At 41.3% G+C, this 19127-nt stretch overlaps 1 protein-coding gene across 1 annotated transcript in view; it reads right to left on the bottom strand.

Annotated features, from left to right (window-relative positions):
• itgav (integrin, alpha V) overlaps window positions 1–19127 on the bottom strand; it is a 125685-nt gene that overhangs the window by 50870 nt on the left and 55688 nt on the right. Inside the window, exons 6-13 of the mRNA XM_078228536.1 lie at window positions 17934–17979; window positions 17497–17622; window positions 15782–15826; window positions 12408–12451; window positions 11804–11860; window positions 11648–11700; window positions 6931–7136; window positions 1422–1613 (exon numbers count right to left, since the gene is read on the bottom strand). Coding sequence (XP_078084662.1) covers window positions 1422–1613; window positions 6931–7136; window positions 11648–11700; window positions 11804–11860; window positions 12408–12451; window positions 15782–15826; window positions 17497–17622; window positions 17934–17979 — 769 coding nt within the window. The remainder of the gene's footprint in view (window positions 1–1421; window positions 1614–6930; window positions 7137–11647; window positions 11701–11803; window positions 11861–12407; window positions 12452–15781; window positions 15827–17496; window positions 17623–17933; window positions 17980–19127) is intronic.

Below are 19127 nucleotides of genomic sequence, written 5' to 3'. Positions count from 1 at the left end.
TAATTGCTGTAAAAATTTTGACTTTTAAAAAAGTATGCTTTTATTTACAAGGCATTCCTTTAGAGAAAAAAATCATGACTCGAAAACAATACCTTGACACAAGATATACTGGGTTCATGACCAAGCATATCACACTACGGTATCTCCTTGGGCATCATGCATGACTCCAAGCACATCATACAAATATGCATAATTCAATCCAGATTCCAACAAAATACTTAACACTATCCTCACAAAAATAGAAGACAGGACAGATTCTGATAGAATTTATAGGTTCAATAAAACCATATGATCAATAAATGTAATGCACAAGTTTTAGAAATGTAGAATGTGGTTGAAGATCGGCTGTTTGATGAAGGAGATTGCATAATGTAGGGCGGCACGGCAGCACAGTGGCTGGCACTGCTACCTCACAGCTCCAGGGACCTGGGTTCGATTCCCGGCTTGAGTCACTGTCTGTGTGGAGTTTGCACATTCTCCCTGTGTCTGAGTGGGTTTCCTCCCGGTGGTCTTGTTTCCTCGTACAATCCAAAGATGTGCAGGTTAGGTGCATTGGCCATGCTAAATTGCCCCTTAGTGTTCCGGGATGCACAGGTTAGAGGGATAAATATGTGGGGTTATGGGGATAGGGCCGAAGTGGGATTTTTGCCAGTGCAGTCTCAATGGGCCGAATGGCCTCCTTCTGCATTGTAGGGATTCTATGATTGTATGAAAAGTACAAACAAAAGTTATTATTTGTACACACATTTCTTATCTGTCATTATAAACAGATGTTTGCGGTTCGATTTCATCTGGTTGAAGTGTGTAGTCCGACAAGTTGACAATGGACTTCCCTGTAGTGGTACTGTTTTCTACTGTGGTACTGGGGGAGGCTTGGTTGCTGCTGTTCGATTTCATCTGGTTGAAGTGTGTAGTCAAACAGATTAAACAGAACCAGAATCTGAGTTTGGGATCATGTGCAATCATTTCTCAACAATGAAGTTTTGCTTATTCAGTCGGCAGCGTCATAGCACTTATCATTATTTAAGAGTAATGCAAATGTATTTAGCCCTCTTGAATGATCAGCTGGCATTGTTAAACAAAAAAGAAAATGGAATGTGAAAAACAGCCTTATCGTCTATAAAACTTGTTCAATACAAAGCAGTTCAACTGTAAAATATGTGATGTATTGTACTTTACTCCAATCCAAGAATGATGTTAATGTTTAATCCCATTAGATTCACATACACAATCGACGTACAACTACTTCAAATAGATATGGCTGAATAAACAAATGTTGCTTGCTTTAAAATAAATAAATGTTATGCAAGGATTTTTAGATTGTCAGTGAGGCATGCACTATCCAGACAAAACAACACACAAAATTCCAAATCTATCTGAATGATTAACAATTTAGGATCATTTTAGATTGTCATACATACCTGGATATCCATTTGTGTCAATATCAACACCACCTTGCATGGCATAACCAAAACTCGCAGGCATTTTGCCTGAGGCCCACTGTCCTTTCAAAGTCTGTGACGGTTGTGGGTTTAGACCAGAAGATTTTCCATTATAAATGTAAACAAGACCTTGATGGTTTTCTCCTGCATAAGGAACTCCTATTGCAATATCTAGAAATAAAGCATAGTTAATTTTTAGTCCCACATTTACAAGTTTGTCTTTCAATAAATAGATAGGTATAGTGCAATTTACTTTAAAAATTTCAGTCTGTCAACAATAAAAATATATCTTTGCGGTGCTTCATTTCTGCTTAATGCACTGTTTTTTTGCAACTTAGTTTGCCGCTTTGACTTGATAATCAATAAAAATTTTAGTTACATGTTGCAAAATTAAGACAGAAGTTTAGTACAAAATGGTCTCAGCGAATGTAGCCCAATCCATCACGCAAACCAGCCCATCATCCATTGACTCGGTCTACACTTCCCCTGCCTTGGCAAAAAGCAGACAGCATAATTAAGGACCCCACGCATCCCAGACATTCTCTCTTCCATCTTCTTCAGTCGGGGAAAAGGTACAAAAGTCTGAGGTCATGTACCAACCGACTCAAGAACAGCTCCTTCCCTGCTGCTGTCAGATTTTTGAATGGACTTACCTTGCATTAAATTGATCTTTCTCTACACCCTAGCTATGACTGTAACACTACATTCTGCACTCACTCGTTTCCTTCTCTATGAATGGTATGCTTTGTCTGTATAACGCACAAGAAACAATGCTTTTCACTGTATGTTAATACATGTGACAATAATTAAACAAATCAAAGATTGTAGTGTGCAGGTAAAATAAACAGACCAGTCAGTCTGACTCTACCTTAAGGCAGCTGTTGGAAAGTATTTGTTTGTGACATCAGTTAAAGATAGATCAGACTGTGAAGGCCCCGAGTCAAATTTTCAGCTGACATTTATACTCTCATCCCATGCATGTTGTTTGCCCACTGAGGTGTGTGTGTGGGTGGGGTGGGAGGGAGGGGGGGGGGGGAGGTGAGATTAGAGATAATTAAAGCATGCTGGCTCATGTTTAATCATATCCTCGCATTAATTATTGCCTTCAGGATAATTGAAGGCAATTGCCCGTAATAATTGCCCGTCAAAAAAGTAAGTTTTTTTAAATCATGAAATAGGTCTACGACATTACTTTGAATTAATTTGAAAAATATGCTAGCATAAACCACTTGAAGATGGGGGAAAAATTATGTGCAATGTAAACCTAACTTGTAAAAGAACACCCACAAACTGGCAAAAATGTCACGAGCAACATCTGCTGCGGGATACTTCAAGATTCTGATCAGCACAAGTATTTCTATTTTTATTGGAATGGAACCAAACCAAACCAGTCAAGGCATTAAAAAGGTGACTGACATGTAGAAACATCTGCATTACTCCAGATGCATTGCCCTGGGCAGTAAACAATTCAGCTGCATTGCATATTGTTCCCATTATGGCAGCAGAATTTCCAAATGGGCAGAAAAGCAAAACATTAAAATATTTGACTGTTGAAGACTAACTTCAAAGTACTACAGTTCTTTGTTATTAGACACTCAATAAAACAGTGCAGTTAATTTCATCATTCTGAACCAGGAGGATAGAGACCAAAAATACATTTTAAAACAATCCTGTAGGGTTCTCCCCTGCCCACCCATGGCTAATTTATTCCACTTCCTTCCTCTCCCGAGTGTTGACTGTTTATTCAGGTATATTGTCACGGTCTCGCTTGCCAATCTCAAATTGCTTTTCAATTAATATAATTCAATCACACAGAACATCACATCCAATCCCAATCTGTCCTCACATGCACACTCAGCAACATTCACTAATCAGTAAGTTCGAGAACACTGGCTGTTTTTGTTTTCTTCTTGATCCAGGGATGCTGAAGTAGATTTTAAATGGTATTTAAATATATTATCAGAAATAAAGGTAAATTCCCCTTAGACCCAGATGATGATAGGTTGCTCTCCCTTTCAGGAGGTGGTTTAACCGGAGGATCACCCCACCTCAGGCGAGGGGCCTTCATGAATAACCTTCATGAATAACCTCAGCCTGTATGGGAATTGAACCCGCACTGTTGGTGTTACTCTGCATCAGTAACCAGCTGTCTAGCCAACTGAGCTAACAACAGGCTCAGAACAGTCTTTGATGATGTTATAGTGATATCCAGTCAGTTAGTCATCACCTCCAGGCAATAGAATTTATTTTAGTGGTTAGTTTGCTCCAGGAGTTTTGAGAGTTTTAACCACCAGACTGACCAAATGTCACAATTTTGGGACTATCCATGAACTTTCCCTGTTTTTAAAACATCCCTGACAAGCTCTTTCAAAACCTCAGTGCAAAGTCAACAAGTTGCCCTATTCCCATAGTCCACTGCAATGCTGCCTATTATTCTTTTCTCAAAATCCAGATTTTTGAACTGTTGCAAGGTGGCAAGTATAAATAATACTACATAATAATTAACTAGCAATGCAAGTTGGATTCATTCCACCAGTTCATCTCCCACTGGAGTCCTCACTTACCACTCGCAGCCCCCCAACCCTTTCTCGCACTCAGCCACCTTGGCCTTTGCCAACATCAGACATCAGCCCCACTCCCCGACCCATGTTCCCCCAGTAGCTGCTATGCTCCTCACAGTCCAGCCCCACACCTGCCACACCTCATCATTGTCAATGTCAACACTCCCACTGACGCTTTCCCTATCTTTGTCATTGCAGGACAAACTGGAGCACAACAGCCGATAGCAGGCCCAGCCAGCTGGAGTCATGCCAGAGTTGCAAACCCTCACATGCTTGGAGTGGCCCCCTCGTGCTGGCCCGCAAGGTGCAAGGCTGATTGGAGGCGTCCCATCACCTTCTATCCGAGGAAATGGTGCCATCACAACAGCGCACCAAGGCCAAGACTGTGAGGTTGGTATCCACAGTGAAGACCTTGGTGCAAGACGTACACTCCATGGCAGGAGATGTCTGCACCATGGTGCAGAATATCGACTGCATGGTCCAGGCACTGGTGGGAATCCACGGATGTCAGACCCAGAGGACCACGGGGCTTCTGGGATCCCACTCCAGCTGTCCCTCCATCCCATGGAGGAGCACAGGGGTCCCTGGTAACCCGAAGGGAAGGTGGTCAGCAGAACAGCGCGGGTACCTCCAACCAGTGGACCCTGAACGTCTCCAGCCCATCCCATCTGTCCATGCCACCAAGCTTGAGGGAACCAGTGCACTCACTAATGATATGCTAATGTATTAAAATGAGCTTTCTGCCATCCCGTGGCATGTTTCAGACCACTCCACTGGCAAGGGGCTGGGAAAACCGGAACTCAGAAATTCGCCACCGCAAATCGCACTCTCCGGATTTTGAGACCCTGCCAACATTCCTGCTGTGGACATGATTCTTTAACTTGATTTTGTGTCTCTGTATGCCCTGTTTGAGAGCAGATATCCACTCCATCTGACGAAGGAGCAGCGCTCCGAAAGCTAATGGCATTCGCTACCAAATAAACCTGTTGGACTTTAACCTGGTGTTGTTAAAACTCTTACTGTGAACATTCCTGCTGACAGTCTGCAAGCTCAAAATCGCCCCATGTTTGCTTTGTTATGTAAGCCGGTGCCTCTCTTTCAGAGAGCTGGCACAGACACAGTGGGCCAAATAGCCTCCACCTATGCTGTAATTATTCTACGATTCTACATTTTCTTTCAGCCACAGTTCATAGATTTTGGACCCGTGTCTGAAGTGTATTCCTTGTCCTTCAGGAAGCAAATGATCCAATCTTGATATTTTGTCCAATCAACACTCCCAATATTATTAACAGAGAATAAATGTATTATGGCAACTACCAAGGTACTTGTCAAACACATCCGTGATAGTGTGATGGTCAAATAAACTTACTTTAATTGTATGCAATCTCTTCCTATTAGACAATGCTACGGCTTATGACAAGAGCCCAAATAGTCATGTGTTCCACAGATGCAGCAATGCACTCTTAGGAAGCTAACTGCTCAGGAAACATACAAGCTGCTCTCCTGCTGACGGTCACTTTCCTTTACAAAATGAATGAAGTCCTTTGTTCCTTTCAAATAAAGGGTCAGCAACTTGATGGTGCATCAATGCTTTGAGAGATGACTGGTCCAACATGACATGCAAAGCAATTTAAAAAGGAGCTCGTTGTACACAAATTCAACACATCAAATTATAAAACACATCTTCCCTCCATCAACAGGAGGGTCATTCTTTTATGCAAAAAGTTTGCAAGTTGGATTTTAAGAGAAAGTAAAGTTATGAGACTAACATCCTATTGAAACATAGGTACTACTTGGTTTTAGGGTATGATTCTTGTTTCAAGGCTATTGCTTAAAATATACAGGTCTGGCTTCAAATCTTGGATGAGCCCTTATTTACAGAAGGAAACCAGAGCTTATGAGGACAGATTGCATAACCCTGTCCTGTATTGCCCCAAGTATGGAAGATTAAGGAATGCTCTGATCAAGGTGTTTACAATGTTAAAGGGATTTGGTAGGGTAGCTACAAAAAATTATTTCCCCTGGTGCAGGAAATTGAGAACAAGATTCCAGAATCTTAAAATTAGAACCATGTGATTTATTAGGAGGGAAAGCAAGAAGTATTTTTACACACAAAAGTTTGAAGAAATCTGGAAGTCTCTCCCTGATAGCTTGTAGATGCTTGGACAATTGGAGCTTTCAAGACCAAAGCTAATAACTCTTTGCTGGACAAAAGGTTCACCAGGAACCCTCCCACTACACAATCGGTGAGTGTGTCGGGTGCAGTATGAACGCACTACATCACTGATGGCGGGAGGAAGGACATAATCATGTCACATGTTTACATTGGGGTAAAACGCTATTTGGACATCTTGCAACTCCCATCGCCAAACCCACCTGAGAAAAACGGGAGCAGAGTATCCTGGCCCGAGAATGAATTAGCATGTGTACCTACTTCAAATAGATTTTCAATTGTGTCACATTTCTGGAACAAAGAACACAAGGTGCAAAATTGGGAACTTCCCCTCCTCTCATTGAGCTTCCCCCACAGTGAACACCATTTTTACACCTCTAAAAGGAGGCACGGCACCCCAACAGCATGAGCCTATGGTGAATCAAGCACAGCCTGGGCAACACAATCCTGCTGCACAATAGGTTCATTGTCTCCTCTTCGAATTTTCCAATGTCCCAGGCCAGCTATGACCATGCCACCAGTACAGTACAATAGAATATACTTTTTTTCCAAAACAGAAAAAGAGAGAAAGTTGTGACCTTGCATTTTTCTGACTGGCTCATTCCAAGAGGATTATGTAATACATGATACTCTCATTGGTGTGTGCACGTCTATTCAAATAATTTCTTCCTCCTCCCCCACCCCCCGCACCCACACCCGCCCCAAGGCCACAACACTTTATAATTAAACAAGCAAGTAAATAAATATTACACACCATTGTAGCCATCTTGATCAAGGTCTCCGAGTGGTGTAATCGAAGACCCAAACCTGGCATAGGTCTCCGTGCCAGTCAGCTTCAGGGCATTGGTAAATTTAATTGGGGCATCTTGTAGATAAACATACACCTGTCCCACTTCTCTATACTTCCCATCAGAACCACGAACCATAAAAAGAGGTGCTCCAACCAAAAGGTCATCAAGTCTAGAAGACAGAACATCAGCATTGAGAATACAGGAGATTTAATTGCTTAAAGCGTTACCGTGTAACTATAAACAAGCATTTGTTCCTAATGCACTTAAAAGGGACAGTAGTAATTTTGTAAAAACAGTATATAGTCCTAAGTACTCAAATGTGTTGACAGTTAGTGAAAAATAAATTACATTAGGTTAAACAATGAACTCTAAAGAATTCACACATTTCACATTGCAGAATAATAGTGCTATTTATTCATAATTTCATCCTCAACTATGACTCCAAGACCAGTGGACTTCCAGTACTTAAGTCTCGTTAGTGTTAAATGATTATTCGATAATGGGAACCAACATTAATTTAATGTCAGCCCATGAGTAGTCTTCAACAGGATCACTGTTCATAAGCAGGAATTCTACCTTGTATTTCTCGATCATAGATCAGGTATATGGAGATCTCTACTACTACTATTCCAGCTGAGTTCAGACAATAAGACAGGAACAGAAGTAGGCCATTCAGCCCATCAAATGTTCTGCCATTGAATGAAATCACGACTGATCTTATGTGATAATCCTCAACTCCACTTTCCCACCTTATCCCAATAACTCTAGATTCCCTTACTGATTAAAAATCTGTCTACTTCAGCCTTGAACATATTTAACAATCCAGTCTCTACAGCCCTCTGCGGTAAAGAATTCCCCAGATTCGTTACTCTAGGAGAGAAAATTCCTCCTAATCTCTTATCTTAAACAGGTGGCCCCTTACTTTGAGATTATGCCCACTGGTCGTAGACTCTCCTACAAGTGGGAAAAACCTCTCAGCGTCTACCATGCCAAGCATCCTGAGAATCCTATATGTCTCAATAAGGTTGCCTCTCATTTTTCTCAACACCAATGAGTACAGGCCCATCCTACTCAATCTTTGCTCATAAGAAAATCCCTCCATACCCTGGATCAAGCTAGTGAACCTTCTCTGGACTGCCTCCAATGCCAATATATCTTTTCTTAGATAAGGGGACCAAAACTGTTCACAGTATTCTAGGTGTGGTCTAACTAGTGCTTTGTATAGTTTGAGAAAGACTTCCCTGTTTTTATAGCCAAATATTGGAATATTAGCCAAAATTCCATTTGCCTTTTCTATTACCTGCTGAACTTGCATGCCAGCTTTTTGTAGGGGTTTATGCATGAGGACTCATAAATCCCTCTGTGCTGCAGCTTTCTGCAGTCTGCATTTAAATATTCAGCTCCTTTATTCTTTCTACCAAAGTGCATAACTTTACATTTTGTGACATCATATTCCATCTGCCAAGACTCACTTAACCTGTTCATAGCCTTCTGTAGTCCAGGTGTCATCCTCATCCCTTGCCTTTTCACCTATTTTTGCATCATTCACTAATATCAGGGTTTTGTTTCAAATCTTTCAAGCTATTTCTACACTTAAAATATTAGTCAAATTGAAAAAGCTTAACACAATTAAAATGTGCTATGTAAAGTGATGTTGAAATATCCTATTAAGAAATTATCACTGGCATTTAAATTTTGCACTGTTTCAGATGCCATAGCTGCATTGGGGGGGGGGGGGGGGGGGTGGTGGTAGTAACCTTTTATATCAATTTTCTCTCCTCTTCTGAAGGCAGCACCTTCTAGCTAACATATGACCCCACAACAGGGGTCATTATTTGTCTGTCAGCCTCAACTTGAAGCAAAAACAGGCCATTCCACAAGGGCACTACAACTGAACTTAATTGCTTAATCACGCTCACAATATTGTCACTCATGAGTTTGTGATCAGTTTTCCACTGCCTAATGGAGGACTGTTTAGGACGGTTGTACACTGCACCAGCTGAGACCAGCTAATTCAAAACAAGATTCAAGCTGGGAACTTCCAAGTATCACATTGGTTCAGGCTAAGTTTATTCATTTCAATCATATTAGAGAAGTGGTGACAGAGAACAGGTTTGAAAGGTTGCCTTTAGGGTGGTGCATCCATGATTTATTTTTTGTTATTTTTCTTCATGGCATCAGAAATTAAAATAGATTCCCCTAAAATAAAAATCACAACACTTAGTCCTAAACTGCCTATTCTTTAAACCAGTGGTACTTAGCTCTAAATTTACAGAAGTTACAATCTGCTGTGAGGAGACAAAGAGGAATATATTTCTTTTTCTGATGTACAAGATTTCTTGGGCACAATGCAAAAATAAATGAGGATAGAACACTTGTAAAATGAACCGAACCAATATCTTATTCACTTAAATTAAGGCGTGCAAAACCAATTAGGCTCCTTTATGGGCACGTGATGTTCTCTGAACTAATTTCTTCTGTGCGCAGTGCCCAGGACCATGAAAAACTGGCATGAACTGCACTTTTTCACAAACATTTAGGATGGCACAGTGGCACAGTGATTAGCACTGCTGCCTCACAGCGCCAGGGACCCGGGTTCGATTCCCGGCTTTAGTCACTGTCTGTGCACTCCTGCGTTGATTTCATCCAGGTGTTCCGGTTTCCTCCCACAGTCTGAAAGGTGTGCTGATTAGATGCATTGGCCATGCTAAATTGCCCTTTAGTGTACCCAAACAAATGCGCCGGAGTGTGGCGACTCGGGGATTTTCACAGTAACTTCATTGCAGTGTTAATGTAAGCCTATTTGTGACACTAATAAACAAACTTAAAAACTTAAGAAAACATTTGGATTACAAATGGTGTATGTTAATACTTCACTAAAGCACTTTCTGCTATTTAACTGCACAATTATCTATGAAATCTGGCAAATTATTGCTACTCTTCAGCTTTGCAATTTGGTATTTACTTTTGTCCTCCTCCAATTGTCTACTGAAAATTACCTCAGGAGATCAAAGCTGCAGCAGGACTCGAAACAGGCGCTTGAAGGCCTGACTAATGATTCTGCCCCTAACTATGATTAGCATCTTAAATTAACTGTGAAAGATCTTTTTGATGCCATTTGACTCAAGCAGAATGCATAGATTATGAAGAGATGCATTCAGTACCACCAATAACTACCAATTCAGCAAGTCTTCCGGTTCTAATTTACTGTAATTATATTTTTGTTAATTTGTTTACTGATTTGCAGATTATACTATAAACCACGGAATCTAATAGTAATTGTTCTTCCTCTATCCAGAGCCTAAAAGGATACAAAAAGGGCTTGTGACATTTCTAGTAAGCAAATCACAGAAACAAGGATGTTCTTTCTGTTCAACGTTAAGCAATGCTACAATATCAGATAACATAACATGAAGCAAAATACCGCGGATGCTGGAATCTGAAACAAAAACAGAAAATGCTGGAAAATCTCAGCAGGTTTGACAGCATCTGTGGCGAGAGAATGGAGCCAACGTTTCGAGTCTGGATGACCCTTCATCTGACGACGGTTTAGAATCATAGAAACCTACAGTGCAGAAGGAGGCCACCCAGGCCCTATCCCCATAACTCCATGCATTTACCTTAGCTAGTCCCCCTGACAGTAAGGGGCAATTTAGCATGGTCAATCCATGTAACCGGCACATTTTTGGCCTGTGGGAGGAAACCCACACAGACATGGGACAACGTGCAAACTCCACACAGACAGTGACCCAAGCCGGGAATCGAGCGCTGTGAGGCAGCAGTGCTAACCACTGTGCCACCATGCCGTCCCGTCCCAGTTTACAGGAGTTTATAGGATAAACTCCTGGGCATCATCTTCCAACCTTAAATCTCAATTTTTTCTAGCCTTTCCCAACACCTCAAATCTCTAATTCTGTCAGCTCTTCTTTGAAATTCCTCCAGTGCTTCAAGCTCTTCTGTTTGACTCAGTGACAAGAATTGGGCACTGTATTCAAAGTGTGTTCTGACCACAGTACTGTACATCTTTCAGTATACTCCCTCTGACTTGTACGCCATTGATCACAGAGTTCAATAAGGAGTGCTGCTGCTCTGCAATCATTGGACATGTTGGGATATCAAATCAACTACAGCTCCTTTCACCTTCATCCTGGCGTACTTCAGCTCCATTCATGGTAAATGAACCATCACACAATTTTCTTCCAACTCTCACTATTTTATACTTTCACTTTAAATTTCACCACTTACTTTGTCTAACTATTTTTTGTGTTTTCTAAGCCATTTCATCAAAATCAACTGCTTCTTCTAATTTGGTTTTACCTGTAAATTTGACCAATTTGCATTTGCTTTTTGAATCCAAGTTGTTGATGTGAATTAAATTAGAAAGAGTCGTGGTTCCAAGTACTGCTCCCTGGGGCATCGCATTTAACACTTATCAATGCAATACATTTTCAATAAACAAACTACATTTAAAAGTAAAAAAATCCTGCACAAGTTATAAAGAGTGGCAGTTGATGTAATTATCACGTTTCTTTTATAAACAATTGACAATTCATTCAATATCTTTACCCTTTCAAGTTCAATTAAACAAACTGACAGACACACTCGAGCAGTTCGTGTGACCCACCAAACAAAAGGTTCTTCAATATTTCTTGCCAAATATGCCAGCTCCCAGCCCCTTACCCATCATTGTTGAGATCAGTAACAGCAACAGAGTAACCAAAGTAAGCAGCCATCTGTGAAAAGAACAGAACCAGGGTGACTCTTCTTTCACTATTGATAATTAATCATGTCAAAATCACACAAAATTATTCTTGAATATACTGCAGAAAAGTATACCTGTTCTCCACTAAAATTGTAGAGGGATGACATATTCACTCCATCTAAAATAGTCACCTGTCAATAATAAGTACAGTTAACACATCGAAAAACACAGGGAAAATATCCAAATAAAGATAAATAATTCCTGTTATATATTTACATGATGCGCACACACACACCTGTACCCGAGTCATTCATGGCCATTCATAAATGTCACATTCTAGGACTGGTACACATAATCTGACAATTCAACGTAGAACTAAAAATCAGTTCTACACTGTCAAAAGGTGCCAGTTTTTTCCTTAATTGATGACCTGTCAACAGGATCCGAAAGATTTCATTTCAATCCTCGAGAACCAGGCACCTGAACCAACATTAATTACTTCCTTAAATCAGTGCCATCAAAATAGTAATTTACTTGATTGGCTGTCAGATTTTACTGTTTGAAAATTAGATGCTTTATTTGCTTCTATGCTGCAAGTGCATCAAAAAAATACTAATTTGTGAAATTCTTTGAGGCGTTCAAGGCATGATATTTTGATGCAGGAACAATGTTAATCTTCTTAGTGTTAGTTAATTAAACATTCTCGCAATACAGGGATATAAAATGAACACTTCTTACATAGCCGAGGGACTTCGCTCCTCTTGGGATACCTGTTACAAAATCTAAAAGAAAGAATTAAATATTTTTTGTTTCATGTGAAAAGCAAAACTTATACACAAACAATATTGCTGTCAAAAATCACATTTACATACACAGCACAGCAGGTTTGCATACCAACATCCCACACTACAGAATGACAGGAGTTTAAAGGCTTAGCCCACTATCCTTCATTTAATTTGCTGCTTCTTTCTAACAGTGGAGATCCATGTTCAGCTAACAGTTCACTGGGTCTGAGATTGTTCTGGACTGGAAGGATGCCAAAATGGGTCAATATTTAAAAAGGGCAATGTCATACTTGGAAAAGAATGGTATTTTCAGCAGAATCCAAGTATATTAAAAAAGGAAAAAAAGAGTAACTGAACTGAGCATTTGTCCCTTAGAGGGCAGGATGGGAGTTTATAAATGGGAAAAGGGAATGATGGAAATGTTGAACATGTATTTTGTATCAGTCGTCATTATAGAAGACAAGAAAAGAAAATCCTAAAAAAGTTGAAAATCAAGTGGGGGAAAGGGAAGGGAGGAACTTGAAACTAGAACAATTACTGAGGAAAGGATATTGGGAAAAATATTGGGAGGAAAGGCTGATACGTCTCCTAATCCTGAAGGTCTGCATCCTTAAGTCTTAGAGAAAGTTGCTGCAGAGTGGATGCAATGGTTATAATCTTCCAAAATACCTAGACTCTGGAAAAGTCCAAGCAGACGGGAAAACCACAAATGTAACTCCACTATTGAAGAAAGGAGGAAGACAGAAAGCAGGAAACTATAGACCGGTTAACCTCATGTTTGTCATAGGGAAATGCTCGAGTCTAAGGAGGTAATAGCATGAAGTGTAGAAAATCATATTATTGGGCAAGAGTCAACGTAGTTTTGGGAAAGGAAACCTGTGTTCAATTAATTTATTAGAGTTGTTTGAGAAAGTAACAAGCAAGGTAGTTATTAGGGAACCAGTAGATGTGGTTTACTTTAATTTCCAATTCAATAAGATCCCACATGACTACAGAAAGTGAGAGTTCATGTTATTGGGACTAACATATTAGCATGGATAAAGGATTGGTTCACTAACAGGAAGCAGAGATTCTGGCTAAATGGGTCATTTTTGGATTGGTTTGATGTGATGAGTGGACTGCCACAGGGATCAGTGCTGGGGCCTGAACGGTTTACAATTTATATCAATGACCTGGATAAAGGGAATGAGGCTGAGGGCAGAACATTATGCAGTGGCAGCTGGCACCCCCCGGAAGCAAAGTCAGTAAGAAGCTGATTTGCTCCACACCAGCCCACCCCGCAGCCATGATGCACTGCAAGTGGGCTAAATAAAAGCAGCATGGCACTTCCACCCCACACTGGAGAGGAAGTGTCAGCCTCGGGTGCTGCCAGCCATACAACTGGCCAGCAGCTCCATCAGTCCCAGCAGCACCAAGGGCTCATAGCCAAGACTAAGAAAAAAGACAATGGCAGCCCAATGGATCCCAGAAACAGGCAAGTCCAGAGACTTACGGGTGGTGTGCTTAATGGGAGCAGGTGGGTAGGAAGAAAGGTGATGCTATATCTTAGTGAGGCTAACCTCCCCCTCACCCCAATCCACAAAGGACAGTCCCTGAAAAAGTAGTGCCCCTCCCTTCCTTCCTGCCCCATGCCTTTTTTTTAAAAAAAGTGGGCTGCCTGTTCCGTTCAACGCCCATGTCAAACATTTTATGGTATGAGAAGTTAATTATTGGAGTCATATGGTGGGCAGGCTGCCAATGTTGGGGTGAGCAGGAAGGTAACGGAATGGGCACACTCTCTATTTTAAGTGCCACCCCACCGAAAACAGACCTTGCAGGGGTATGTAAAACGCAGCCGGGAGTGTGCAGTAGCTACATTTGCTGATGACACAGATGGGAAAGCAAGCTGAGACAAGGACACAAAGGGCACTATTTTATCATTTTAATTCTAAGTGCTGGGCGGACTTGAAACTGGGAGTATCAGATAATGCCTCCTCCTGGCCCCCACAGACATTGCCCCACCCCCTCGAACATTACTGACCCCCTTATCCCCTCCCCCCCCTCCACCAATCTCAGGCAGAGTAGCAGCGGACCCCCCCCCCCCCCCCCCCCCTCCACTGATCTCAAGCAGAGTGGCAGCGGACCACCACCACCCCCCCCCCCCCCCCCCCCCACCACCACCACCAATCTCAAGTAGAAAGCCAGTGGACCCACATCCCCTCCCACTGATCTCAAGCAGATAGCCGTCAGACCGTCGGCACTTACCTCCTCACTAACTCCCACTGATGGAGCGCCTAAATCGGACTTATATGGAGCATGTCTGTTTCACGCTGACTCTGGATGGGCGAACGCGGTGGTAAAGGGGAAAGTGCCGGTAAAGTTGGGCGTGCACCCATTAAGTCAATTTAAATGCATGCAAATGCATTTAAATGACCGTCGTGCCGGTTTCGAGTGTGGTCCCGGTCATTTTCGGGCCTTAGTAAAGGGGGAACCGACACGGAGGCCGGCGCGGATCACGCTACTTGCCTCACACCTGACTTTACCAAATTTTCACACCCGAAAACGGGTGCAATGCGATGGTAAAATCGGGCCCAAAGAGTCTGAAAAGGGATAGAGATTGGTTAAGCTAGTAGGCATAAACTTGGCAGATGGAGTATAATGTGGGAAAATGAAGGTTGTCCACTTTGGCAGGAAAAATAGAAAAGAAGAATGTTTCATCCTGTGGGACAATCGAGAACGAGGGAACATAGTTTAAAAATAAGGGCTCTCCCATTTAAGACAGAGATGAGGAAGATTTGTGTCTCTTGGAAGGTCATTTTGCCTTTTAAATTCTCTTCCACAGGGAGGTACAACTGTGGTCACTGAATATATTCAAGGCTGAATTAGAATTTTCGATTGTCAAGGGACTTGAGGATCATGAGGACAGGCAGGAATGTGGAATTAAGGCCATTATTAAGTCAGCCATGTTCTTACTGAATGGTGGTGCAGGCTCAAAAAGCTAAATGGATTCCTCCTGTTCCTATTTCTTATCATCTGAATTGCAATATATTAATTTTCATTTTGGCAAATAGAGTGCGAGCTCAATTTTGTTGTCATCATTCAACCTCTGTCAAGAGAAGGGGGACAACAATCAGGGAAGTAATAAAATAAATCAACTTTCTTCTCCTGTTCGAGGGACACGGGTATCAGTTACACTTCTCTTATTGATACTTCAACAATTCAGTGCCACTGAATTGGTTCTGGGATCTTTCTGATTTTAAGAACAGGGTAATTACACAGGCTATTGTGGCCCATTAAAGAAGTCATTTCCCCGCTATCTTTAAATATCCATAGAGAATCCTTGCTTACCTTCCACGGAATCTTTTGTAAAATTTCCAACAGCAACTGAATAGCCTAAATAGAAGAAATTTCAATGTTTAGAAATAGGCCAAAATTGATGTTTGAACCAGGTGGGACTTTACAGTCCTTGCACTGGCAGGACTGGAAAATTTGGAGAGCTGCTAAAAGTTAACAGTTCTCCAAATTTTCCCAACCTGCCCGCTGTGATGCCCGACGGTGTCAGGGACAGAAAATTCACCCACAGAAATATCTCTCAGTTGACAAAACTATTGCCTGAATGATCAATATATTGCCATAACCTATTTCAGTGTCCTCTGGATAACTAGGTCTCAAATATGACAAATATTTACTACAAAAACATTCTGAATCTATTAACCGTTCTTTAAATGAGATCAGACATTTAAAATCACAGTTTGGAATAACGGTTACAAATTGTAAGTGCCAAAATATGGAAGAAAAAACATTGTTCCAAACAATGATGATAATCTTTGGGTATCTTTAAATTATTTTATAATTTGACACAATGCCATTTAATTTTGATGTCCCGCTGACTTCAATACTATTCCTAGAGCAGATGCAATAATGGATTTTCCTGCCTGGCCTTGTAAAATGTTCTCTACAGCCACCAATTCTAACAAGTTGTCTAAAACAGATGAACAATCAACTTGTTTTTGTTAGGTATTCATATAAAATTTAAAAAATGTACAGAAAGTTTAATAAACTCATTCTTTTCATATATTAGTTTGTGGGTGTTGCCGGTTAGGCCACCATTTATTGCCCATCTCTAATTGCCCTCGAGAAGGTGATGGTAAGCTGGCTTCTTGAACTACAGCGCATGTGGTCTAAGTACACCCACAGCGTTGTTAGGAAAGGAGTTCCAGGATTTTAATCCAACAACAGTGAAAGAATGGCAATATATTCCTAGGTGAGAATGGTGAGTGGCTTGGAGGGGAATTTCCAGGTGGTTGTGCTCTGGTCTGCTACTCTTGTCCTTGTAAATGTTAATTGTTATGGGTTTGGAAGGTGCTGTCTAAGGAGCCATGGTGAGGTTCTGCAGCGCGCCTTGTAAATCATACACACAGCTGCCACTGTGCATCGGTGGCGGAGGGAGTGAATGTTTTGTGGATGGTGTGCCAATCAAATGGGTCGCTTTGTCCTGGAATTGCATCCATCTTCGTGAGTGTTGATGGAACTACACTGCGGCAGCATGGTGACACAGTGGTTAGCACTGCTATCTCACAGTGCCAGGGCCCGGGTTCGATTCCTGGCTTGGGTCACTGTGCGGAGTCTGCACGTCCTCCCCATGTCTGCGTGAGTTTCCTTCGGGTGCTCCGGTTTCCTCCCACAGTCCAAAAGAGATGCTGGTTAGGTGCATGCTAAATTCTCCCTCAATGTACCCAAACAGGCACTGGGGTGTGACGACTAGGGGATTTTCACAGTAACTTCATTGCAGTGTTAATATAAGCCTACTAGTAAATAAACTTTCAACTCATCTAAGCAAGTGGAGTTGACTTGTGCCTTGTTGATGATGGACAGATTAATGGGAGTCCGGAACGGAGGTACTTGCTGCAGAATTCCTAGCTTGACCTGCTCTTGCAGCCACAGTTTTTCTATAGTTAGCCCTGTTCAGTTTCTGGGCAATGGTAACACCCAGCATGTTGATAATGTTAAGTTCAGTTATGTTTGGTCCGGTGGTGCTATTTGTAAAGTAAATCACTACTTACCAAGGTAGCTGTCATCAAACACAGCTGCCGCACTACGGGTTGCAATTTGATTCGGAAACTTTGTGATCATCTCTGAACTGTTGTACATAGTCACAATTTCCTGTATCTCATCAGAGATTAACTGGCCTGTAGAATTACACAGTAATTACCAGTAAAAAAATAATGTATAAATGCTTCAATGCACCACACGAGCTACAAAAATCTAGCTTAATACCCATTAAAATAAAGATGCTTCAATATTTACAATATTACATGAGGAAAAAATACTTTCCTCTTGATTTTTGAAAGCCAGGTTGATTTATTGAAGTCATGTCTTTTTAAGTATCAAAACAAAGCTGATGAAATCAATAGTAAGTGGTCAAGACAGCAGTTATTTTAGGTCTACAACTAGTAAGTGTATTATGTTTTATCATAACAAAGCGGTATTATATTTTTACCTTGCCAGTAAAAACTGCCAGGTCCCCCAAGGACCACTCTGCCAGCCTGCAATTCATGAAAGGATAAATTGTGAGCGGTTTTCCTGAACAGTTATCATATGGTTTTCTACAATGTTATCAAAAACTCATGTACATGCTATACCACCTGAGGCAAAAGGCACTTGCATCTTATAAATAGGGTTTCAAGTTACAAAAGGAGGATAACAGAGTGATGAAAATTCTTACTTGATCTTTTGATTAAATCAAAATTTAATTTGACTGGACTCTCAAATGGCTCAGTGAACAAGTGTACTGCAAAACATCATGATTAGGAATACTGTAAGTGCAATTCTTGGAATATATAGGTCTGAATTCTCACTCCTGGCTCGCAAGCACAGAGTCCCAACAATTCCCAACTCTGTAAACCTGACCAGTTAAAGATGCCACAGAAGTTGGATTTTCATGTCAGAGTGGAGTGAAAATAGCTTTCATTGCGGTGACCCTGGAAAGAGTTTGGAGACTGTCAGGTGTCGAGGCGGGCAGAGCGAGAGGCTGGCCTGGGTGCACCAGCACTTTGTCGAAACTATAGAAGTAGACAACAAAACAAAAACCAGCCCTCCAGTCCTCACCGCTCAACCCCTACCACACTTAGAAATATAGAAACTAGAAGCAGGAGTAGGCCATTCTGCCCCTCAACCCTGCTCTACCATTTATTTTGATCATGGCTGATCATCAAATTCAATATCCTGATCCCCCCCCTTCCTCCCATATCCCTTATACCCTTTAGCTCCAAGAGCTATATCTAATTTCTTCTTGAAATCACACAATGTTTTGGCCTCAACTACATTCTGTGGTAGTGAATTCCACAGATTAACCACACTCTGGGTGAAGAAATTTCTCCTCACCTCAGTTCTAAAAGGTTTACCCCTGGTTCTCAAATCTCCTAGTTCTGGATTTCCTCCACCATTGGAAATATTCTTTCTGAATCTACCCTGTCTAACCCTGTTAGAATTTTATAAGTTTCAATGAGATCCTCTCTCACTTTTCTAAACTCCAGTGATTATAATCCTAACTGACTTGGTCTCTCCTCATATGACAGACCTGCCATTCCAGGAATTTGCCTTCGCTGTACTCTCTCTCTATAGCAAGGACACCCTTCCTCAGATAAGGACACCAAAACTACACACAATACTCCAGGTGTGGCTTCACCAACAC

This window comes from Mustelus asterias, chromosome 14 (assembly GCF_964213995.1).
Source record: "Mustelus asterias chromosome 14, sMusAst1.hap1.1, whole genome shotgun sequence".
NCBI lineage: Eukaryota > Metazoa > Chordata > Chondrichthyes > Carcharhiniformes > Triakidae > Mustelus > Mustelus asterias.
This window is presented reverse-complemented; position numbering and strand designations above follow the sequence as displayed.